This window comes from Diaporthe citri (genome assembly GCF_014595645.1).
Source record: "Diaporthe citri strain NFHF-8-4 chromosome Unknown scaffold_8, whole genome shotgun sequence".
Taxonomy (NCBI): Eukaryota; Fungi; Ascomycota; class Sordariomycetes; order Diaporthales; family Diaporthaceae; genus Diaporthe; species Diaporthe citri.
In genome coordinates, this window is record NW_025064853.1 from 175,359 (window position 1) to 200,541 (window position 25,183).

At 38.1% G+C, this 25,183-nt stretch overlaps 7 protein-coding genes across 7 annotated transcripts; 3 read left to right on the plus strand and 4 right to left on the minus strand.

Annotated features, from left to right (window-relative positions):
• Positions 1-9,759: 9,759 nt before the first annotated feature.
• Positions 9,760-10,148, minus strand: INS49_014444 (uncharacterized protein; the record flags this gene model as incomplete). The annotated part of the gene is made up of 2 exons (XM_043175135.1): positions 9,760-9,935; positions 10,004-10,148. The coding sequence occupies 2 exons, from the start codon at positions 10,146-10,148 to the stop codon at positions 9,760-9,762; spliced, it is 321 nt and encodes a 106-aa protein (XP_043020092.1).
• Positions 10,149-11,248: 1,100 nt separating this feature from the next.
• On the minus strand, positions 11,249-13,083 carry INS49_014445 (uncharacterized protein; the record flags this gene model as incomplete). The annotated part of the gene is made up of 3 exons (XM_043175136.1): positions 11,249-12,233; positions 12,453-12,716; positions 12,959-13,083. 3 exons carry the CDS (start codon positions 13,081-13,083, stop codon positions 11,249-11,251), a joined length of 1,374 nt encoding a protein of 457 aa, XP_043020093.1.
• Positions 13,084-15,712: 2,629 nt separating this feature from the next.
• Positions 15,713-18,049, plus strand: INS49_014446 (uncharacterized protein; the record flags this gene model as incomplete). The annotated part of the gene is made up of 2 exons (XM_043175137.1): positions 15,713-17,830; positions 17,891-18,049. The coding sequence occupies 2 exons, from the start codon at positions 15,713-15,715 to the stop codon at positions 18,047-18,049; spliced, it is 2,277 nt and encodes a 758-aa protein (XP_043020094.1).
• A 1,328-nt stretch (positions 18,050-19,377) lies between these two features.
• Positions 19,378-20,049, plus strand: INS49_014447 (uncharacterized protein; the record flags this gene model as incomplete). Its single annotated transcript, XM_043175138.1, has 4 exons — positions 19,378-19,415; positions 19,487-19,545; positions 19,626-19,736; positions 19,835-20,049. 4 exons carry the CDS (start codon positions 19,378-19,380, stop codon positions 20,047-20,049), a joined length of 423 nt encoding a protein of 140 aa, XP_043020095.1.
• A 435-nt stretch (positions 20,050-20,484) lies between these two features.
• INS49_014448 (uncharacterized protein) lies at positions 20,485-21,081 on the minus strand (the record flags this gene model as incomplete). The annotated part of the gene is made up of 6 exons (XM_043175139.1): positions 20,485-20,541; positions 20,608-20,671; positions 20,742-20,769; positions 20,838-20,876; positions 20,939-20,995; positions 21,057-21,081. 6 exons carry the CDS (start codon positions 21,079-21,081, stop codon positions 20,485-20,487), a joined length of 270 nt encoding a protein of 89 aa, XP_043020096.1.
• A 523-nt stretch (positions 21,082-21,604) lies between these two features.
• Positions 21,605-23,353, plus strand: INS49_014449 (uncharacterized protein; the record flags this gene model as incomplete). The annotated part of the gene is made up of 1 exon (XM_043175140.1): positions 21,605-23,353. One exon carries the CDS (start codon positions 21,605-21,607, stop codon positions 23,351-23,353), a length of 1,749 nt encoding a protein of 582 aa, XP_043020097.1.
• A 211-nt stretch (positions 23,354-23,564) lies between these two features.
• On the minus strand, positions 23,565-25,116 carry INS49_014450 (uncharacterized protein; the record flags this gene model as incomplete). The annotated part of the gene is made up of 2 exons (XM_043175141.1): positions 23,565-24,916; positions 24,990-25,116. The coding sequence occupies 2 exons, from the start codon at positions 25,114-25,116 to the stop codon at positions 23,565-23,567; spliced, it is 1,479 nt and encodes a 492-aa protein (XP_043020098.1).
• Between the last annotated feature and the right edge of the window lie 67 nt (positions 25,117-25,183).

Here is a 25,183-nt window from a genome sequence, read left to right on the forward strand (position 1 = left end):
TTATTTTAATTAATAATATTGCTTATTATATTTATTATATTATTATTATTTCTTATTATTTTAATAAAGTAATAATAAGGGTATGTTTAATTTAAAAAAAGGAGTAGTAAAAAGGGGAAATAAATAATGTTAAAAGAAAAATAAAGAAGTTAAGGGTTACTTTTATAACTTAGCTATTAAAAAATAAATTAATTCTTTTCTTTAAGTTTATTTATATAATAAATAAAAATAATTATTAATTTAATTCTTTTAATTATAATTATTAAATTTAAAAGTTATTATTAATATTATTTAAGGCATAATAAATATGCATATATTAAGGATAAGGAAATTCATTATAATTTCTTATTATAATAATTACCTTTTTATATATTAAGTATTATTATTATTATAAACTATATTATATAAATTTATAATATTAATAATATTAATTAACATAATTAAAAAATTATTTCTTTAAGCCTTATTAATTTATAATTACCCTTATAATTATTAATTAATATTAATTAAGTTATATATTATAATATAATATTTAGTTAATATAGTAATTAATTATTATTAATTATGGAAGGAAGGAAGGCAAAAGGCTTAATTATGCTAGTTGTTTTATATATAATGCTAGGGCTGTTGCTTGTTAGGCATCCTAATGAGTTAAAGCTGCCTAGTCTTAAATAGTCCTCCATATAAACAATACCCATTATTTTTATATAATCTTTATTTTTATTAATTAAGTTATTAAGTATTTTTAAAATAAAAATTTTTAAGATAAAAAACGGCTTAATAAGCTATTATTTTTTAAAAGTTTTATTATATTAAATGTAATATAATTATATTATAAGTTTATAATATAAAACAATTTTAAATATATATTATAAGTTAATTTAAAGTTATTTATTAAAAAATATATAAATAAAGTTAGTATTTAAAGTATAAAAAAAGAAATTTATTCTTTATTTATATTTATATTAAAGCTTATTTTTATAAAATTAAAGCTTATTAATTAATTATAATAAGTAAAGCTTAAATTATAATAAATTATTAATATTATAATAATTAATTATTAAAACATAATAATTATAATTATAAAAACTTTAATTATAATAACTTTAAATAAAGTAATTTTAATTATAATAATTTAAATAAAGTAATTTTAATTATAATAATTTAAATAATAATAGCTTTTACTTTTAAAATAATTATTATTATTATAATAATTATTAAAATATTTTTAAAAATAAAAAATATTATATTTATAATAAAATTAATTATTAATTTTTAAATTATTTATTAATAAAATATTAATAATATTATAATTAATATTTTATATATATAAAATATATTAATTATAAAGTTATTAATATTAATTATATTATATTTCTTATAAAATATAAAAAACTTAATATAAAACTTATTTTTAATAATAAAAAACGTAATTATAAAAATAAAATAATATATTATTAAATTATTATAAATAATGCCTGTTTTATAATTATTTTTAAAAAAGATAATTATAAAAGAAAATAATATTAATAAAAATAAAATAAAAATTATTTTTATTTTTATTTTTTAATTTATTTTAATTAAAAAAAATATATTTATACTTAATTTTAAAGCATTATTTTTAATATAAATATTATAATTCTTTTTTTTTATAATAAAATATAAATAATACTTTATTTCTTAATATAAAACTATTTTATTTAACTTAATATTTTATAAATAAAAAAAGCATTAATTAAATTTAATAAAAAATTATAAGCTTTATTTTTAAACATAACAATAATAAAGGTTATAATTAATTAAATTACTTTTTTATATTATTAAAAAATATATTACTTTTTTATTTTATATAAAAAATATAAATAAATTATATATTTATTTATAAAATATAATAAATATATTAATTTAATAATAATTAAATAACTTTAAAAAAAATTAATTATTTAAAAATAAAAATATTTATAATATTTTTTATATACTTTTATTATATTTTTTATAAAAAAGAAATTATATTAATTATATTAATATTTTAAATATTTATTAATTAAATATTATAATTATTTATTAAAATATATTAAATATAATATAAAAATAAAAACTTTAAAAATTATTATAAACTTTTATTATTATTATTAACTTTATAATTTTACTTTATAAAAATTTAAATTTACTTTAAAAAATAATTATAACTTTAATTATAAAATTATTATTAATATTATATATTTTTTTAAAAATAAGCTTATTTTTTATATTATTAATTTAATAATAATATTTTAAATAATTTATTTCTTTTAATTATTTTTACTTAAAAATATATAAAAAGCATTTTATAAATATTAAATTAATATTTATCTTAACTTTCTTAATTAAATTCTTTATAATATTAATATAAATTTTATATTTATTAAGTTTTAAAAAATAATATAAATAATTAAAATTACTTATAAATAAGTTTTAATAAAAGCTCTTTAATTTATTAATAAAATTAAATAATATTATGCTTTTCTTTAATAAATATTTAATATTTTATATATTAAGTTAATTATTATTTATATATAAAAATATTTTTTAAATAATAATAAAGTTATTAATAATATTTATAACTTTTAAGGAATTATATTTATATTATTTATTTTTAAGGTATATTTATATTTTATAAAAAACTAAACTTTTATTTCTTTAATATAAAAATAAATTAAAGTTATTAAAATAATATTAAAATTTTTAAAGAAAAATAAATATTAAATAATAAATAAATATAACTTTTAATATTTATAATAAACTTATTAATATAAAAATTTTTAATTTATTATTATAAAATAATATAAAAATATAATTAAAAAAAACTTATATAAACTTTTTATTATTAATAATTATAACCTTATATTAAATTTTCTTAATAACTTAATAGTTTTTTAATTTATAATAATATAATTATATTATTATAATAAAATAAAAAATATTATAATTTAAACTTTTTAATTAAATAATAATTTATAATATACTATATACTTTAAGTTAAATGTTTTAAATATATATTTAAATTCTTTAAAATTAAAGTAATAAAAATAGTTTTTAAAAGTAAAGAATAAATTAAAAACCTTTATTAAAATATTTTTAATATAAATATTTATTATTTAAACATTCCTTAATTAAATATTTATTATATAATATAAGAAAGATAATTATAAACTTATATTAAAGCTTTAATAAAATAATATAATTATTATATTTAAAGATTTATTTAAAAAAATTAATTATAAAGAAATATTAAACTTAATTAAATATAATATTTTTTAATTTATATTTTATAATAAAAAGATATATAATAATATATAATTCTTTAAATTTTAAATAATATATAAAATTAAAAGTAAAATTAAAAAACCTTATAAAAAGTTATATTTTATAATAATTAATTATAATTATTATAATAAGAAATCTTTTTTATTTAATTCTTTATTATTTAATAATTAAATTAATAACTTTTAATTATTTTAATATTATTCTTTTAATAAAAAAATATATTAAGCTTTAAAATATTATTTAAGCTTATTTATATTTAAAATTAAAGCTTAAATATATAATATTTATAAAATTATTATTAAAGATTTATAATAAAAATTCTTTTATTATAATTATATATATTATTATATTTATATATAATATTATTAAATTTATATATAATATTATTAAATTTATATATATTAATAAATAATATATTATAAATATTATTATAAAAAATTAAGTATAATTATTTTTATTTATAACTTATACTTTTTTATTTTAAATAATAATATAAATAAATAATATTTTCTTTATTATTATTTTAATATTTTTAATAAAAAAATTAAAAATAATAAATATTTAATATAAATTAAAAATTATACTTATTTATATATATAATACTTAAGTTTAATAAAATTAAAATTATTATTATAAATAATAATAATATTAATATATATTAAAAAAAAATTATAAAAATTATTTTTATATAAATAATATTTCTTAATTAAAAATAATAATATATTAAATAATAAGTATATAATATTTATTTAACTTTTATTTATTAATTAAAGGTAATATTTAATTTTTTATAATTATTTAAATTATTAATTTAAATAAAAAAGATTATATTAAATTAAATAAGAAATTTTAATAATAAATAATAATATATAATATATATTATTTAATTTAATTATAATTAAGTTATTTATTTTTATTAATAACTTTTTTATTAATAATTAAAATTTTAGCTTATAAATTAACTTTATTTATTATTTTAATTAATTTAAAATTTTAGCTTATAAATTACTTTATTATTATTTTAATTAATAAAACTTAAAATAAAAGTATTATAAAATTAAACATTTTTAATAATATTATTTATTAATTCTTTTTTAAATATAAAAAAGTTATTTAAAGTATTTTTATTTTTAAAATTTATAATATAATTTATAATTTTAATATAAACATTATTTTAATAATTAATTTATATTAAAATATTATTTATTTTAATATTAATATTATTTTTTTAATAATTTATATTAATTTATATTTATTATATAAATATTTAATTAAACTTAATATAATTAAAGAAAAATATTTTATAATTAATTTAATAATATTTTAATAATTATATAAAAAATATAAAATTTTTAAGATTTAATAAATTATTAATAATTATAATTTAATAAATATTTTTATAAAAAAATTTAAATAAGAATTTTAAGTAATTTATAAATATAAATAAAATTATAATTAAAATATAAAGTTATATTAATTAAGAATAATTATTTATTTAAATTAAAGATAATATAATAAGTTAATTTAATTATAATAATATTATAAAAAAAGAATTATTAAAATAATTAATATAATTTATTAAAAAATAGCGGATATTAGGAAGTAATGAATTTTTTTAACTTTAGCTAACTTTAGCAAGCCTTAGCACCTATTTAATGTAAATAATTTAATTAAATTTAATATTAATTAATGCTAACTATATTTAAATCCTTATTTATAATTAATTTTATTAATTTAAAGGTATTAACATAATTATAATATTAATTTAAATTAATTAACTTTTAATAAGAAATATATATTTAATATCATTTAATGCTAATTATATCCTTAAAAACAATTTACCGTGGATTATTAATATATATATATTTATATTAATTAATGCTAATTAAGCTAAATTTATTATAATATAATTAAAATTTAATTAAATAAACTCTTTTTTATCTTTCTTATAAATTCTTATATTATGCTTAATTTTATTATAATTGCTATACTATCTTTTAATTAATTTATTGCAAATCAACTCCTTAGCATTACTACTTATTTTATTAGCTAACCGCTTCCCCTTTTATTTCTCTTAAATAAAAGCTTAAGATTCCTTAATTATAAGTGCTTTTTTAAGCTGTATTTAAGTTCTTTTAACCCTTTAATATTTAATAAGTGCTATATTAACCTCCTTAAAAGTATAAACTTAATCCTTTAAAATAATAAGTTTATATATCATTATTTATATACCCTTTGCTATTCAATTAATAGCTTTTATAATTAATATAAGGAAGCTTTTTTAATAAATAAAGATCTTATTCTTAATAAAACTTAATTACTTAATGATTTATTAAGCATTTAATAGTATTTAAAACTTTTATTTTTAAGAAGAAATAAAAAGGGATTATATAAGAATTTATAAGTAAACATTAAGCTTAAAAATTATAAAATTAAGGTCTTAAGAGGAAATTCCAACTTCTTTAAATATAAATTTAATATTTTTTGCTATAAAAGTCTTATTATAAGCTACCTTAAATATAAGAAAGAATTTAAACTTAATAATATAATTAATAAAGGCTTAAATAAAAAGGTTAATTTAATTATTATATATATGCTTTAAAGGTAAATATAACGCAATATTTAATAATTAAAGTAAATAAAATTAATATAATAGTATATTAATAATAATAATCTTATTATCCTTGTAATATTTATTAAACTTAGTTAATATATAGCTTTTATAATTATTTATAATTAATATTTAATAATTAACATTTCTTTTTAATTTAATATGCTTATTAAAATATTAAATTTATTTTAAATTAATTTTATTATTTATTTATTTATTAAAAATAGGCTTAATAACCTAATTATTTAAAAAACCTAACTTTATTACTTAGCTAGCAAAATAATAAGCACCTTAAATAATTATAAATAATAAAATCCATAAGTTATTTATATTAATATATTTAATAATAATTACTTATTCCTAATTATTAAGTTAAATTAATTTAACCTTTTTATATTTATTAATATATATAATAATTATTAATATAATAATTATACTTATTATAAAGCTAATTTTATTAAAATTATAAAAATTATTATTAATAATTTAATACTTAGCTATTATATTGCAAAGTAATTTAAATTAATTCTTAATAATTTTTAAATCTTTATAAAGAGCTCTTTAATAATTATAAGGATAATTAAACTTAGTTTTTAAGCTAAGTTATAAATTTATAAAGCATTAAGCTTAATGCTTATTTATAAATTTAGCATTATATAATGTTAATAAAAAGTTAGCTATATTTTTTATATTAAAAAGTTATAAAGAAAATCCTTAAGCATTTTATTTAATAATATATTAAATAAGCATTTATTCTTTAATTTAATTAAGTTTATGCTTATTAATGCGTAATTCTTTATATAAGCATTATTAATTTATTTTATAATATAATATGATTTTAAGAATATAAAAGATATTAATAACTTAAATTATAAGTTTAGGTTTTATATTATTTTTTTTTAAGTTTTTAATTACTTATATAGCTAAAAGGATTTTATCTTTTTTAAATAAAAAATATATTAATAATTATTAATTTCTATAATATTAAATATTTAATTAAGCGGATTAAAGCAAGATTAATGCAAAAAACTAAGACGCAATTTATATTAAAATAAATCCCCTTTATTAAAAGTTAATTATTTTAAACTTAAATATAACTATATTAATCCCTTTAAATTAATAAAATTAATTATAAATAAGAATTTAAATATAGTTAGCATTAATTAATGCTAAATTTAATTAAATTATTTATATTAAGTAGGTATTAAGGCTTGTTAAAGTTAGCTAAAGTTGGGAAAATCCACTACTTCCTAATATCCGTCACTTCCTAATAAACTATATTAAAATAATAAAAGTTTAATTTTTTTTATTAATTATTTATAAATTACCTTATAAAATCATATAATTAATTAACTTTTAATTATATTTTTTAAAAACAATATTTTATATTTAAAATTTTAATAATAATGCTTATATATTAAAAATTTTACTTTTATAAATAATAACATAAATCTTTTTTATAAATATTTATATTATTAACCTATATTTAATAAATATTTTTAATTAAATTTTATAATTTAATATTTATATATTAATTCTATATATATTTTTATTTATTAATTTAATTAATATTAATTAATAGTTTAATAATTTCTTTATATTTAATTTTTTTTAAAATATTTTATTTATTAATCTTTATTTAATTATAAAAATTAAGTATAATTAAGCTTAAATTAAATTAAATTAAAATATATTATAAATTAAAAATTAAATAATAATAATTTAAGTTAACTTTTATTTAATTTAAGCATTATAAATAATAAATATATAAATTTATAAAATATATTATAAATAAAATATTTATATAATAATTATAATAATTTATATTTTATAAATTAATATAATTAAAATACTTTAATATATATTTATATTAAAAAAACTTATAATTATTAATTATATATTTTAATAAAATAATTAATTTTTAACTTTTTAATAATAATTTAAATTATTTAATATATTTATTTTTTATAAATATTTAATATAATTAAATAAATATATATTTTTAATTATTATTAATTAAATTATTTAATTAATATTTTAAAGTTAATAATTTAAAATTTAATTTAACTTTTTTTATATATTTTTTAAAAATATATATTAATTATTTAATTAAAGATTATTAATTTAATATAAGTATATTATAAGGAAATAATAATATTAAATATAATAAATATTATAAGTAATTAATATTAAAATATTAATAAATAAAAATTACATATTATAATATATAATTAATTTTAAATAATTTATAATTTAAAAAAAGATTTTATAATATATAATTATAATTTTTTTCTTTTTATATAATTAATTTAAATATAATTAATTTATTACTTATAAATATATATTAATTTAATTAATAAAAATATATTAAATTAATAAAACTTTAATTTCTTTTTATTATTATTTATAAATTACTTTATAAAATATTTTAATTAATTAACTTTTAATTATTTTGTTAAAAAATAATATTTTATATTTAAGATTTTAATAATAATATTTATATATTAAGAATTTTATTTTTAAAAATAATAATATAAGTTATTTATTTTATAAATATTTAAGTTAGTAACTTATATTTAATAAATATTTTTAAATAAATTTTATATGTTAATATTTATATATATTTTATTTATTAACTTAATTTATTTTAAATAATTTTTTAATAATGTTTTATATTTAATTTACTTTTTTTATTTAAATACTTTATTTATTAATCTTTATAATTTTTTTTACTTATTTTATTTTATAATTAATTAATCTTTATTTAATTATAAAAATTAAATATAATTAAGTTAAAATTAAATTAAATTAAAATATATTATAAGTTAAATATTAAATAAATATACTATTAATTTAAGGATTTAATATAATTTTTATTTAACTTAAATATTATAAATAATAAAAATTATAATATATATTACTTTCCTTTTTTTTATAATTAATATAAATTTATTATACTTTATTTAACTTATATATATTTAAATATATAATTTAATTAATATTTATATTAATTTAAATAAAACATAATTACTTTAAGTTAAAATTAATAAAATATTTATTTTTTTTATATATTAAGCTTAAGTTAATTTTATTATTTTTAATTATTTTAAAGATATATATAAAATAAGTTAATAATAATATGGTGGTGATGATAATGATGATGAGGTTGATGAGGATTAAGGTGCGTATTCCATGTTGCCAGCTAAATTTTGGTGTGTGAGGGGAGAGCTGACCTAACTGATAGGGGGGGGGTAAAAGCTTGTTTTCCACACACAGCAGCAGGTGGGGAGTCCTCGAAGCCGCCGGGGCAAAATCCAGGGCTCGATTCTCAACTAGCAGGCCGTGGACCGTAAAAATGCCCAACATCGTCTTGAACGTCACCAACCAGAAATGTCTTTATTGGGGCTTATCATATATACGGTCCCATGTAGGCCCGCAAATGCCTTCGGGTCCTCCCCAGCACAAGCACACCTATCTCGCTACTACCCAGTCAGTTAGGTATTTGTTTACAACAGATACATGAATGGGACCAGATCCCTAATTGAAGTCGACTCTTCCGTTTCAGCAACAGCACAGGGAATTGCCAGGCAATGGGTGTGACGCCGCCACTTCCCCCCAGTGCCCAGGGCCGTCCTTTACAAACCCGAAAACCCAAATGCTTGTGTTATCTCCCGCGGCTTGAGCTCGGAATGTGTCTGAACTGCCCTTTCCCAAGTCCATCCACCATACCATACGGAGTGTTGCAGGCGCGTGGAACATCCGGCAGGCCGCAACAGTTTCATGCTCATCATCCATTTGCGCTAGTGTTGAGGTTTTCATCCGCGACTGCATTGTGTCCGCTCTTAGGTGAGTGTCCCATCATCTGTTTTGCTGCGGTGCTGGTCCTTGATGAACTCCTCAATCTGAGTGTCATGATGCGGTCGCTCTGGGGGCCCCGGAACCTTTGTCTCCTCCCTCGAGGACTCGTCCTTCTGATCCGTACCTAGAACCTTCCCGACGGCTGGAACATATTGGGACACTGGATGGCACAGCCGCATATCGATCAGTCTTGTGCGAACCCCCAGGGTTGGAAGGGGCGGGTCTTACCTTTTTCCACGACTTGACCAATGACTCCTCCTTCGTTGGCCCCGCTCTGAGGGTCTTTGACCTTGATGGCAGCTTCGTCCAGTTGCTCCTTGTAGGTCGGCGGAGTGTCTGTCACTTCGTCGCCCTTGGTGTTGTCTTGCGACATGGTAGTAATTTGTCTTTGGAAATGTCTGGCGAGGCTATGAATGTCTGCGGTCTACGAGTCGGGAATTACATGCGCCTAAATGGTTCCGAACCTTAAAGTTTGAGTGTGAAGCTCTCTTTGTAAAGACCGCTCATCGAGAGGAGAGGTCTTGAGTGTCGGCCAAGCAGAAAGCTGTGACGTCACTCGGGTGAGACAGAACTTGTTCAGCTGGATTGCCTGCAGCTGCCGCCGACGAAAGTGGCTGGATGAGCTTCATCGAAGACGTGTTGCTAAAAAAAAATGTGCAGGAATCCTGAGCTCAAAACTAATTTGCAAATTGGTGCTTGTCACCAAACAGCACTTGAGTCCCGGTCATCCCAATCCCAACCATACCTGGCAGGGGGCCCTTGTGGCAGCCGACTTTCTACTACTCTTATGTGCAACCAATCATCCCAAAACTGCATTACTTATAGCTCCGAGTAAGTAACATTATTGATAATACTGCGTTGACTCAGGGCTCAGTCTGCCCTGGTGCAGCGGAGTATCTGGCACAGAGTTGGTAGAGAAACCAGCACTATCAGGGCAAGCCAGGTTGACCTGTTAGAATTTGATGTGATCTTTAAAACTGAATGCGATTTTGGGCATGAGCGCTATGGACTGCGCAGTTATTGGAAATAAATTTGCTATCATAATTCGTTCTGGGCAGACAAGCCTCCAGAGAAGTTTCCAGCCACTGTCCAGCCTCGATGAACCTTCCTGTCCGCATTACCACGTCTCTTGGCAAATACTAAAGAACGTGTCTGCGGATGGCTTTGGAGATCTTCAGGGATAAGTAGACCCTAAAAGTCTCTGTGGCCTCCAGCGGGACAGACTTTGATCTCACTTCATTTTTGGTATCTATACGGCCAGACACTACCAGGGTACGTATGTACATAGAAAAACCTGGTGTAGCGACAAAAGCTCTTCCTAGCCCATGTTGGAGCTCTTGGGACCGAGCAGGGAAAAGAAGCCTTAAAATATCTGGCACTGAATGGAAATCTCAAAAACCAGCCTCCAATTGGAAATCCCTAGAACAAAACATGCCGTCATGGTTCCGCGAAGGTAAAAACAAAGCACACACCCTAAGTGTCCTCGAATGAAGCGTACAGGTCATATATGGAAGTAACACAATCGTACGTGCCAGGCGTCGCCGGGACCGCGCTGTTCTCGCTGTTGTTTGGCAGATAGGCACAATTTGACTGGGAAGAACCACTGTGTCTCTCACTGTTCTTATCATCCTCCTCGTAGTACTTGAGCCAGTTTGCGAGACTACCTGAACTCTGGTGCTGGTGCTCCTCCGAGTTTCTCTGGAAGCTGTTTTCTTTTGGCGTCGGGGGCTTCGCTTTTATGATGTCGGGAATGTCTACGCGCCTGATCTCGCCTGACCGCACCTTTCCCAGGCGGATGGCGTCGCGATCCTGGCTGCAAGGGCTGACGGATCCTCTGGGTTTCATGGCCTGTTGGATGTGGTGGAGGGCTGAGCCGCCGTCACCGGCATTGGTCCTTGTCGGTGAGGAGACCGTGCGGATCTTGATGTCTTGTGGAGGGACCACCTTCAGCTCCAGGGCGACGTGTGAGGTGGGCGAGGTACTGGCGGACCTCGAGGCCAGTTGCTGTAACTGTGACACAGACGAGAACTCAGACCAGCCTCGCGACTTCTCTCTTGGTTTGGGATATCCGGTGGTCCTGCGCTTCAATGACCTTCGTGAAGTAGCCGGAGGTTTTTCGGTCTCCAGCGAGGAATGGGTGGCGTCTTCCAACTCTATATCATCCTCGTATTCCGACTCGGAGTATTCGAACACCTCCTCTTGTGGCTGGAATCGAGTTTGGCACTTGCTGCAAAGGTTGTCTCCAGGCTCGCAATCCTCTTGGCAAAAGTAACAAGTGCTCTTCTTCGGCATGCGCGCAGCGTCGGGGGCCATGGTAAGAGGGTCCTGCGTCTTTCGCTGTGGATTTCGTGCATCCCTGGCCGATGGCACTCTATGACTGAGAGTCTTGTCATCGCTATCAGTGTCCTCAACGGAGCTAGCCACCGTGCTATCGGCGCTGGGAGGGCGACGTGGTCGCCTACGGCCGTTCTTTTCATTAGAAATGGTCCTGACATGACCATCTTTCTTATCAGAAGCATTTTTTCTAAGGACAGGCAAGACAGAGTGTACGTTTGGTGTGCTGACACTACCATGCGGTGTCTGAAGGCTCGGTCTGGCGCGCATGCTGGAATAAATCAGGGGGCGTTCTGACAGTGGTCGAGGAGGGACCCCATCACTTGCAACTCGTCGCGCATACGTAGGCCTGGTCTTTCCTGGGGCCAGAGCTGATGGCGTCGGCTCTGGTGCGTCGAGGCCCTTTCGCAGCTTGTCCAGGGGACCGTTGCCGCTGGGGCCTAAAAACAGTGTCGTTGAGCCTGGGGAAATAACGGCCTTCCCCGGTACTGCGCTATTATCTTCTGCGTCAGCCACGCCCGTGTTCATCCTCAGTGTCTGAGATTTATCCTTGAAGTTGAGCGGCTCCGACTTTGGGTCGCCCAAAGTAGGCCCAACGTACCTCAGACTGTGGGGACCTTCCTGAGTCCCTTTCCTCGCGCTGACAGTGACAATCTTTTGCCCAACCGAGCCATTTCGTCCACATGGCTGTTCCTGTGCATTCATTCGTGAGATAGCTGCGTCAACTCTTCATTCGTCGTCGGAAATCCTGATAGAGGCATCTCTACTGGTGACCTATCAGGCGTGTGCACTATCTGAAATCTCGTGGAATTTTCTTCAGCTGGGCTTTTTATTGCGGATGGCCGTGACTTGAGTATTATCTTGTTAAAGACTTTGGCGGCGCCGGTTGCAATAGCTTTGCTCTTGTTGCTGCTGTCGCTGTGGCCCGAGGCACTGACATCCGAGGCCGACGAGTCTGCGTTTTTTCTGTTCATCTGCTGGTGTGGGGAATTTATGAATGTATTCTGTTTTATTCCATCGGTATAGTGTGCTCTCCTGGCGTGCTTGGGCACAGACAAGGAGCTCATAATATGGCGAGGGTCTCGGTCAACGAGAGCCCTCGTGGATGAGCAACAAAGGAATGCGGACGGAGGGCAAGTCGCGTGGGTCACTCTGCTTTGTCCGTATGACCAACTTCTGCATTGGCAATTTCCATGACTCCAATGCGAAGACTTTGGGATCGAATAAAGTACGGCATGCTGGCGATGGCCGCCATGCCACCCTCCCTTGTGGCTTTAAGACACGACGCCTCTCCAATGCAATTGCGCTGGAGAATACCATGAAATGTCGCCCTTGCCGCGTCAGTGACGGTTTCGATAGCAATGATTCCTGCTTGAACTGTCGTTTTTGCTGTCTTCATTCAACATTAGTTTCGGTTTCAGATAGTGACCTACTGCAGGTGTCGCGCGAGTCCCCTCGATTTCAGAGTGTTGGAATGTCCGATGCTGTTTTCATATCGGATTCCCGCTCCAAAATGTGTCTTCCTGACTGTAGATATCTCGTGTGGCTCTTCTCACACAATCTGACCCTGTATCCGTTAAAACACATCATAGTGCCAAGGGACCTGCTGGAGAGGGGCAGAGATGTCTTCTGAGCCGTCGCCTCATCTCGGGACCAGCACATATCACTGCCAATAATGTGAATGTGTATGGGTCCATTTTCCTGGGGAGTTCGGCCAGCCTGGAGACATCGTGGCGCCAATGCCCTCGGGTGGGTGCCCGGATCTCTGTATGGCTTGGCAGCCTTGATCTCAGAGTGCTTGCGACGCCTGCTACCACCATGCATTTGCCCTGCCACATTTGCCGTGTTTACTGAAGTAATCTGCCAGGAGCAGAGCTTCGAGTGGGCCATCTTCGGTGTTCGCTCCCTTTGCCCATCCAAGATTGCCTTGGTCAGAGATTGGGTGTACCGCTGCGAGTGAATTCATCTCGGAATGCGAACTCGATCCTGAGGGGACCTTCACGAAAGTTGTTCCCATAAAAGGTCGGTGGCTGCTCGACGGACTTGGCAAGACGTGTGAGCCTGTAGGTGGATAGTCATCTCATATCTCTGGTGGAGCATCCCCACGGCATCTGTGGACGCATCAAGATCCTCCAAGTCGTCCCACCCTGCACCCAAGATGCGATGGAGCTGGTTGCCAAAAAATGGAGTCTCCAAGATCGAGAAATCATGGCAAAAACAAAAGAGCTCAAAAGCTCACAGGGAAGCTCTTGACATTACTACGCGAACTGAGATCAGGGCTATGATGGGATCTGGGATGGCCATGCCAAAGCTTGACCATATCGAGACCACACCAGTGAGATCATTATCTCCGTTCTAGAAACCCCGTATTGGTATGATGACCGCAGGACCCCCACGGGCAGTTGGGGTTGCCCAAAAGATAGTCTACTGATAGACAGGCTCGGTAGCTGTGGGTTGGTCTTGCAGCACGCAAGGCTTGTCCTGTCCTGCAAAAAGGTGAAGTATTCGGCGCAGTCGAGGGCGCTTGCGATGTCTAATGTTTGATTGCAAGCTTGTATCTAGACATGACGTAGGAATCTTGAATGTCAATCGCAGGTAGACGGAAAATCACATGAATGGCGAAGTAAATGCTCGACACCTGTCAGAACATCGCTTCTCGGCCGGGAGACGCATTGATGATAGCCGTGGAGTGCACGGTAAATCCGTCGCATGTGCCCAGGGCGTGTGGGGGGCGGGGCGCTGATCTTCACAGGGTCTCTCTGCCTGCTGCCCACCTGCCTTAGCCCACCTGGGCCGGTACAAAACAGTCTTTGATACTGTGCGATATACGACACTCGCGGGTGGGCAGTGTCGCGGACTGAAGTAGGCTGGGTATACTTTTATAAAGACGCAGGCAATCATCCTTGGCCTGGCTCTATAAACTAGCCACCTAGGGTAGGTACCTAGGTATGATGCACCAGTCTCAGCAGACCCGTCACGGTGCGGCGAATGAACATGGAGGGGGAAGACGAAAAAAATGAGCACGAGACGGGGACCAACCAGGCAGGAGCGTCAGCTGCGCTCTGCCCGATAATGGCAGGTCCTATCACGAGCTGCTGCGCCTGAAAAAGGTTGTCTGCCTGTGCCGTATCTACACACACCACTGGCACCTCGCTGCACCACACTAGCAGTGGCACAAGGTAAGCCGAGTCAGATCCCTGGCCAAACCGGCCGCTGTGCGCAGGACCACGACCAGGACCAGGACGGCTTACCGACCTTGGGCTTTGTTTTTCTCGCCTCGCCTCGACTTGTCAGCACCTCACTGGCGGTGACGTACGGATGGCCAGCCGTGGCATCAAATAAAGTTTTTCCTTTTTTTTCCCTCTCTGCGACGTCTTCCCTGTCTTGTGCCAGCCCTAGCACGGTGCCCATACTTAATTCTTCCCCCGGTCAGACTGCCTCGCTGCTCCTCCCACACCCGAGATAACAACAACCGTGCCTCGCTGATAAGCTCCCAGCCTCGCTCATTCTGCGCCATTGGGCCTAGCAATTGCGACACGGGCTACTTGACACCGACACGCATCTCCCCGACCCGAAAGATATTAGAACGCCCAGGTAGCCATCATGTCGAATAGCGGCAAAGAGCAGACCGGCCAGCCGCCCTTGGAGATCCAGAGGCCCGACTCGCCGGGCTCCTTCCGCAGCCGCTCCTATGGCGCCTCCGTCCCTCGCGCCGAGGCCACTGCCCGCCTGGCCTCTCCTATCCCGAGCCAGCAGTTCGGCACCCCTCCGAATCCCCGAGCCGAATCGGTACATACAAGCGCAGACACCGGCGCCAGCGACGACGTGACACCCCTCGCCGGCGCAACCTCGTCGAGCCATATGCTCGGCCCTGGCACCTCTGCGCTTGCTGCTGCCCTCTCCAACTCTCTCGGCGCCTCTCCTCCTCGCTTCGGTACTCCTCCCGTGCGACCTTCGTCCCCAAGCGCCTCCAGCGGCCAGATCCCCCAGTCTGCAACCCCTACCAACTATGGCTCCTTCGACACGAGAGCCCGGAACGCCGCCTTCGAGGACCCTGAGATCATCAAGAGACATCTGGTCCAGCCGTCTGATACCGCGTACCAATCCGATGACTCGGGGAACAGAAAGCCCAGCGATACGGCCGGGAAGGGCAAGCAGCCCGACACCGGAGCGAACGCTGCTCTGGACGACGAGGAGTTCTCGAGCTTGCGGTTGCAAGGCGGAGACATCACCCGGCAGGTCTACAAGTGGACCGAGGGAGCTACCAACAAGATACAACGCAGCAAGAGCTTCAACATGCCGCGGCCTGAGCCCGAGGAGGAGGTCCTCGACATTAACAACATCAAGGTCCCGGGTGGCTTCAGGCGGAACTACCTCCGGCGCGCGGCTGGCAGCCCTGCGCCGAACGCAGGGGGTCGGGACTTTGGCGAGGGACTGGGCCAGCCCCAGCCTCAAGTATTCACCTCGAGCTTCCTCGAGTTCCTGAGCATGTACGGCCATTTTGCCGGTGAGGAGCTCGAGGAAGACGACGAAGTGCTCAAGCCGGGCGAGTACTTCTCCTCAGGCGAGGACGAGTGGGAGAGTGACGAAGACTCGGACATGGACAGGGAGCCGATGGAGGACAGTGCTCTATTGACACCATCTCGCAGGAAAAGAAGAAGAAAGCACCGTGGAGGAAGCGGGAAGGCCAGTCCCACGGGGGCAGCTCTCGTGCTGCTCAAGTCGTTCGTTGGGACCGGCGTTCTGTTCCTCCCCCGGGCTTACCTCAACGGCGGCATGGTCTTCAGCAACGCCGTTCTCCTCTTCGTCGCCGCTCTCAGCTACTACTGCTTCGTCCTACTGGTCACGTCGCGGCTCAAGGTCGATGGTTCCTTTGGTGACATGGGCGGCATTCTTTACGGAAAATGGCTTCGCTTCCTGATCCTGTTCTCCATCGTCGTCAGTCAGATTGGCTTTGTCGCGGCCTACATTGTCTTTGTCTCCGAGAACCTTCAGGCCTTTATCCTTGCAGTTTCGGATTGTCAGACCCATATACAAGTCAAGTGGTTGATCTTGATGCAGATGGTCATCTTCCTGCCGTTCTCCCTATTCCGCGACATCAATAAGCTCAGCTTCACGGCCTTGATCGCCGACGTGTTCATCATCCTCGGGCTGGGCTACCTCTTCTATTACGATGTCCTGACGCTCGAGAAGTTCGGCCTCGCCGACATCACCCTGTTCAACAAGAACGACTGGACGCTCTTTATCGGTACAGCTATATTCACCTTTGAGGGCATTGGACTCATCATCCCGATCCAGGAGTCGATGGCCAACCCCAAGAAGTTCCCCAAGGTTCTCTTCGTGGTCATGATCATCATCACGACGCTCTTCATCGTCATGGGCGCGATCTCATACGCTGCCTACGGATCCAAGACCGAGACTGTGGTCCTGCTCAACTTGCCGCAAGACAGCAAGCTGGTCAACGCCGTGCAGTTCCTTTACTCTATTGCGATCATGCTGTCTATCCCGCTGCAGATCTTCCCCGCCATCAGGATCCTGGAAAACGGCCTTTTTACGCGGAGCGGGAAGTACAACCCGTACATCAAGTGGCAAAAGAACGTCTTCCGCTTCTGTTTCGTCATTCTCTGCGCTATCATCGCGTGGGCTGGCGCAGACGATCTAGACAAGTTCGTGGCGTTGGTGGGCAACTTCGCCTGTATCCCGCTCGTCTACATCTATCCGGTAAGTTACATCTCCCTTTCAACGTGTGGACTTGGAGAGCCTGCTGACACCCTTATACAGCCCATGCTGCACTACCGCGCGGTGGCGAGAACTACGCTCTGGAAGGTATCCGACATTTGTCTCTGCATATTTGGTTTCGTTGCCATGGCATACGACGGCTCTGACTGTTCAGAGCTGGGCCAGTGGGGAGACAGGTCCAAAACTTCCAGGATACTGTGACAAAGGGCATGCCTAGACTTGGAGGTCTGTCACGGGCCAGAGGGGGTGGAGGCTGGCTTGTCCCGTGGCGAATTTGCGGGATGTATGAGTGTTGGAAATTCAATTTATATGCATGGCATGGGTGTTGGTGGATCTCTGAGAAGCATCAATTGAGCTTTGAGTGGGATACTCCCAGAGGTTTGGGATAGACTAGATTGATGAGATGGCCATGGTCTTGGCATTAGCCTGACGAGGATTTACTGTGTACGAGGTAAAAAGCTCTCAAGCCATGAAGGGTGGTGAATGGCAGATTAATAGGTGTCACCAATATCACCGACAAGTGGCGTCCCTTTGTAGTGTACAATATCTAAATGACCAAAGTTGTGAGCTTTGAGCATACGCATTGTTTGTAGTCATAGGTATCTAGGGGATGGCTACAGCTATTTAGCCAAGCACTGACAGGGCCCACTCACTGAAGCACTGGGGTCCGTCACCCAGCCCCGGGCCCTGGAGGGCGGCAAAATGACACTAGTGCCGGCCTAAAGAGCCTCATCGATCCAGTCCACTTCCGGCTTTGAGAAGCACTCCCTAACCTGTCAGGCGCCAGAATCAGCTCTCCATCTCCAGGCTGGTCGCTGCCATCTTCATCCTTATCCATCGAATCGTCTGGTCAATATTGCTACAATTATACGTCTTAATCTCGCCGGCTTCATTGCTTTTCTAGCCGGCATCTCCCACCGAACGGCACCATGAACGCTCCAGACAGGTGAGTGGGAACGCTTACGCTTGCCCTTGCTTTCTTGCTCCGACCAGGACGGCGCAGGTGCTCGATGACCAGCGCTTGTGGATGAGACTCTGTCATATCGTGCTTGGAGGCTTCAGCACGATGGGTTGTCTAATCTTGAGTCCTTTTGAAGCACGATCCGAGTGGAAAGTGCAGGACTGGGCTCTATCAGGTGCGCACGGAGGGGACATGGAGACGGAGAGGAGGAGAGGGGGCTGTTGCCCGCCTATAGCACCGTTGATGGCAGCGACTGGCATGCCAGAATGGGAAGCGACAAGGCTTCAAACGGCTGCCACTTAGGTGCACAGGTGCAGCTACCATTCACTTCCAGCACGGCAATAGTGCTGGAAGTGAACGGTGGTAGCAGATACGGAGGGCCTCGAAGTTCTTGGTACCTCTCGTGTCCCGACCACTCAAGCTTACACACACACACACACACACACACACACACAAACAAACAATCACCTTGTCACTGCCAGAGTCTTTGGACCACTGTCACGATCCTTGGTCAAAACCAGACTCAACACCTGTATTATCCATTTGGTATCAAATGTCCCGTCCCGAGATGGGAAGAAACCCCAGACACGACAACGTCCCCGAGGGGTACTGCTTTCCTTCAGCGCCTGTGCTTCACAAGTTCGAGATGAGCCCAATCTTACTGACGATGCCACCAGATTCGAGCTGTTCTTGTTACAGGATGGCGAGAAGAAGATCACCGAGACTCCTTTCCCTCGTAAGTCAGGCCCCCGTCTTGGTGATGGCGATGTTGTCCTGTTGGACTCGAGTCGCACAAGTCTGACAGTTGTATCCAAGGCATGTCCAATTGCTCTGACTTCACCCTGAAGAAGGAGGACCACACCCTCGGAAACCTGGTCTCGGAGTACCTGAAGAAGCACCCCAACGTTCTGATGGCTGGATATAAGAGTAAGTCGTCATGGTCCTCGGCAAGGACGGAGAAGAAGAAGGGGTCAAGCGTCAAGCGTCGGGATGTGCTGGCTGACGTGTTTGCGCCTCCAAAACAGTACCTCACCCTAACGTGCCTGAGCTCTTCATTCGCGTCCAGACTGACGGCCAAATCACCCCCAAGGAGGCAATGGTCGAAGTGTGCAAGAACCTCATCGCCCATTTCGCCCAGCTCGGCCGCGAGTTCACCCGCGAGTACGAGCTCCGCCGTATGGCGGCCGCCGGTCCTTCGACGAACGGTGGCGCAGACGGCATGAACGGTCATGGTTTCTAGGACATCCGTCCCAAATCTGGACACCTAATCTCTGGGCCGCATTGCTTTCTCGCAGATATGGAATCTCCTGAACATGGTGGCGGCGAATTTGGCATGCTTCAAATGGTCATTTTGGCGTTGGCGGTCTACAAGGGCGAGAGAAAAGTTTCTCGAATTCTGGGAATCACATTATGAATGGAACGAATGGTGCATGCCTCACACAGGGCATATCACCTTTTATGAAGTGCAACGAGCCTCGCAGCGATTCATCTCGTACATTTGATGGGACATCATGGCATCTGAATGTGGGTCAGGAGACCACGATGCATTGAGTCGTTGTTTGGATTCCCACTCCTGTCTAGTCATTGGCGCTTGTCTGCCCGCCTCCTCGTGGTATCAGCTCTACACCGCTAGCTTTTGAGCAGCCAGTGGTGCTCCCCGCCACCGTCATGTCCCTCACTGTACGTCATCTCTCCTCATACTATGACTGCGCTGCTGCTGGTCCCTCGCCTCCTGGGATAAGCTGGAGACATGTCAGTTTGATGATCCTAACGCCACAGGAAAATGGACAAGCCGTACCATGCAAATGTTGTTGCCGTTTAGTAGAATTTTGGACAGCTTCGTCGAATTGCCATCGTAGCCGCTGCGAGCCACAGTCAGCAAACACAATCCTATCCGGCACAGAAATGCCTCTGCCAAGATTGAACCCTTACAATTCTGTCACGTCCTCCAGGACGATGTCTGTGGTGGGTTGGGTCAGTCATGGTTGCTCGAGAGACGGAGATGAGAGGCGGGCATTTGTGACTTACTGACGTAGTCGTCGAATCCCAGCAGCGTGCCGCTGAACTCTGCAGATGTCGGGCATCAGTGATCGAGCTTCTGGTCGCTCGGGTCCTCAGACTGAACGTACCCCGGTCACCCTTCATGATGACCCATATCCTGGACCCGACACACTTGTCGACGAGCTCTGCAGTCCCCGTCAGCAATGTGGCCTGGAGGAGCGCCGAAAGGACGAGGGGTGGTTGAACCTAGGGGTTGAACTTGAGATGCCATCTTCACTTAGTCCGAATCGGTACTGCACGTAAAACGGCTCCAAGGCGGAATGTGATGCAGGTCTGCCGGGCAGGGTGTTTGCGTTGGTGGTGGAAGGGGTTGATGTCTGCTATTGCAAGTTGGCCCAGGCCTGTATGCCTTTAAGCGTGCTATGCAGTAACCCAGCTAGGCCTGTTAGACCTGGACCCCCATCCCGCGTCAACAACGCGTCTGCGGGCCTCCAGCGAGTTGCACTCCCCAATTCTCCCCCCTGCACTGCTGCCTGCTCAGAAACTTGGGGAGACCAAAGTCACGCTGTCCCTCGAATCAATGATCCTGTTATGATTCCGGGCCAGCATGGCGCATCGTCCCTATCTCGAGCGCGCGTCATGAATATTGCGAGTGGCCAGCCGGGTCTGCTCCGTCTTCAGCTTGCTGCGACCCGCCGCTCCTTGTAAGTAACATCTATCCTCAAAATGTCGAGAGACAGAGCGGCTAGGTGCTGATATCTGTGTGCCAAACTATTAGATATAATCTCCCCAAGATGCACAGCTACAAATGTCCTCCGAAATGGAGGCTCTGGCACCCCAACCAGGGAGTCGTCTTCCAGCAGCCACTCTACCCTGTCCTCGATGTCGCTCGATTCTTCACGGAGGCTTCTGCGGTGGAAGATATGGGGGCTGGTTCGAGGGGTCTTGGCGAAGAGATGGCTGCAGGCCGCTTCAAGAATATCGGGAATCACAACTCAGATCCGAGCGACAGCCTCGCGGGGCCCAAGATTTCCCAAGAGCCGCTTGCTGACACACCACCTGCGGAGGCGGAGCAGGAATCCCCAGCCAGACCCACGGAAACATCTGAGCCTGGATCGAAGAAAGAGGAGCCACAGCCTGCAACTGCAGACCGGCCACCAAGCGGCCCCCCCTTCACACCGCTCGATTACAAGATTCCAGAGGAGAGCTTCAACGCTGCCGTGAAAGCGGTCGAGGGCACACCCGAGTCCTTTTGGTCGTACGCCATGTACCGGGGGCCTGGCGGCGATGAGGGTGGCAGGGAGGCCGAGAAGAAAGTTACGGTGCACTACTGCATATCTGCCCACACTGCAGAACGAGTGTTGCAACAATACTTTCTGAATGAGACTGTCCTTGGCTTCGACCTGGAGTGGTCAATTGAGGGCTACAAAACCGATTCGCCTCAGAAGAACGTCTCCCTGGTCCAGCTGGCCAGCCAATCCAGAGTGGCGCTACTTCAGGTTGCCTTGTTTTCCAGCAAGGGCCAACTGGTCCCTCCGACTCTGAAACGGATCATGGAGGACTCGGGGATCACCAAGACCGGGGTTTGGATCAAAGGCGACTGCACGAGGCTCCGAAAGTACTTGGGCATTGAATCTCGAGGGGTCTTTGAATTGAGCCACTTGTTTCGTCAGGTCAAGTATACGAGGAATGGGAGGCACGACCTAATCAACAAGAGACTCGTGTCGCTGGCCGATCAAGTCAAGGAGACAATGCACTTGCCAATGTTCAAAGGGCAGGATGTAAGGTCAAGCGATTGGTCGAAGGCATTGCGCATGGACCAGATTGTGTACTCGGCGTCAGATGCGTATGCAGCGGTCCATCTTTATGCCATGCTGAACCACCAACGCGAGAAGCTCGACCCGATGCCGCCTCTGCCCTTCCATGTAGAGCTTAATCAGCCAATCCCTCTGGCGCCTGGGCTGGAAAGCTCGAGCTCCGACGAAACTGACAATGCCGAAGACGAGGACGAGGAATTGAGAGAGGCCGGATATGGAGTATCTACGTTGACTGCAGAGCAGCTCAAGGCACTTGTTGAAACCGTTCAAATAGAGGCCGGCGAAGGGGACTCCAACGACAGCAAAGCCATAACAGAGGCAACAAAAGCAGCAAAACCCAAGTCCAGATCCACAGCATCAGCAAAACAGCCAACGCCGCAGAAAGACCCCAAAATCATCGCCGCAGAGACCTGGCTCTTGGAGTATAGGGCCACACGGCCAGATGGGAAGACCAAAGCCGGTCCCGCCGCTCTCAGGGCATACTTTATCTGGCATGCAAACGACGACTTGAGCGTCGATAGTATCGCGCAGCTGCTGAGGGACCCTCCTCTACAGCTGCTCACCGTCTGCAATTATATTCTTGGGGCGATTAAAGCAGAGAGACTGGCGTACGACAGGGTGCGGCTAAGGCAGGTGCTCGATCTCTATCCTCAGGACGTGGCTCAGAGGAGGTTCGCAACGTTGGTCAAGGCCACGGCGAATGTGTCTGTGCCGTTGTCCGACTGAGACTTTGGAGAAGTCGTGGAAGAGACATACAGCAGACGGGTGGGTGAATTTGAACGCATGGGGGGCGACGATTTCCGATACTACGAAGCGTGCACATCATACACGCCTCTCGGTCTACATTTATGCGGACGATCTCAACTCTATTGGGTATATCATCTGTCCACTCGTCTCCCGCGACTTTTGCATGACTCCTGACTCTCATCTCGGTCTCTCAAGATGCAATGATGTCCCTTCCCCTATTGACTTGCACCCTCTTATCCTCACCACCACTGACAATCCCCCACGTCTCATCCCAGGTCACACTGAACACTTTGCAGCCCTCGCCAGCCAGCGGCCTCTTCTTGCCGCCCCTGCTCTCCCGCTCGATAACATACACCGCCTCGCTGACTCCGCCACCTGCGACGCCGTCGTCGCCTTTCGCAGGCCTGACACTCCTCAGATCCCAAATCCTGCACGTCCCATCGTGCGATCCGGAGACGAGCGAGTGGCTGTTGTCTGGACACTTGGACAATGACACGACCTTGTTCACGTGCCCCCTGAGCGTCATTACGGACGTCCGGACCTGCGACTCCCGCGGATCTACCAACATCACGTTCCGCAATGACGTTCCGGTAGCCAGTAGCGGACTTCCCGAGGGGCCAGGAAGGGCGCAGAGGGAGAGCAGGGCACTCGACGAGGGTATTGTGCTAACCTTGGACATGGTCGTGAGGTCGATGGTGTGCAAGTCGTGGTCATGGCCCGCGCTGTACGCCACCGTCCTGTCCCGCGGGTCGAAGATGGCAGCCGAGGCGGGTCCCTTGTGGAAGGGGGCGAGGTGCAGCGCGCCGCGCTGAGGCGTCGACACCGCACTGCCCAACTTCCTCTTCTTGCTGGCGTGCGTGCTCCCTGGCAGCAGCTCTGCTGGCGCTGCGGGCGCCGAGGCCTTCGAGGTGCTCCACAGGCCGATGCAGCCGTCCGCGGACGCGGTTAGGATGCGCTTGGAGGGGCCGTCCACCTCAAGCGAGTCGATGGTGGACTTGTGCCCGAACAGCTCGAGGGTGGGCTTCATCTCACCGGAGGAATGGGCGTCATTCTCGGCGTACTTCCACACGCGCACGGTTCGGTCGAGGCCGCCGGAGGCTATCTGGGTGGAGGAGAGGAACTTGGCGGCCTTGATGCCCGCGCTGTGTCCGCCGCTGCTTGCCGCCGGCGAGGTGGTGATGATGTCCCCCGAGCCGTTCCATATCCTCAACAGGCCATCATATGAAGCAGAGAGTATCCTGTCGTGACCCGCCGTGAAGGACTCGCCTGACCAGTGCCCCGCGGGAGATGTGGAGGAGAGCACGTCGACAGCGCTGACCCAGTCGTCATGCTCGAAGGAGGCCTCGTACTTGGGCGGTATTAAGCTGCGGACGTATTGGAGTGTGATGTTGGACTCGAAAGACAGGCCGTTCTGCGAGAGGTAGTCCTCGAGGGTAGAGGTCAGGAAGGTGCCGTTGATGAGGAAGTCAAAGGGGACGGGCTGGGGGGTGGCCAGCATGGACTCGGAGTTGAGGATGCGGGAGAGTCCGAGACGTCTTATGTCTATATAGATTCAATTGTTCGTCAGCCAGTCTTTTCCCGGTCTGCATCGCCAGTGGGGACAGGAGCGCCATACCGGCTGGGACGAGCAGCTGTCTCTTGGTTTCGGGCAATTGGAGGTCATCCTCAGTCGTGGTGAATGTGACCTTGACCTGGGCCATTTCTGGCTCGAAGGCCGTAGCTCCCACCATATTTGAGTCCATTTTGTCGTGCAGAGAGTTGATGCGACAAATGTCAGTAGACCAAGAGTCGTCAAACAGAACCGCTAAA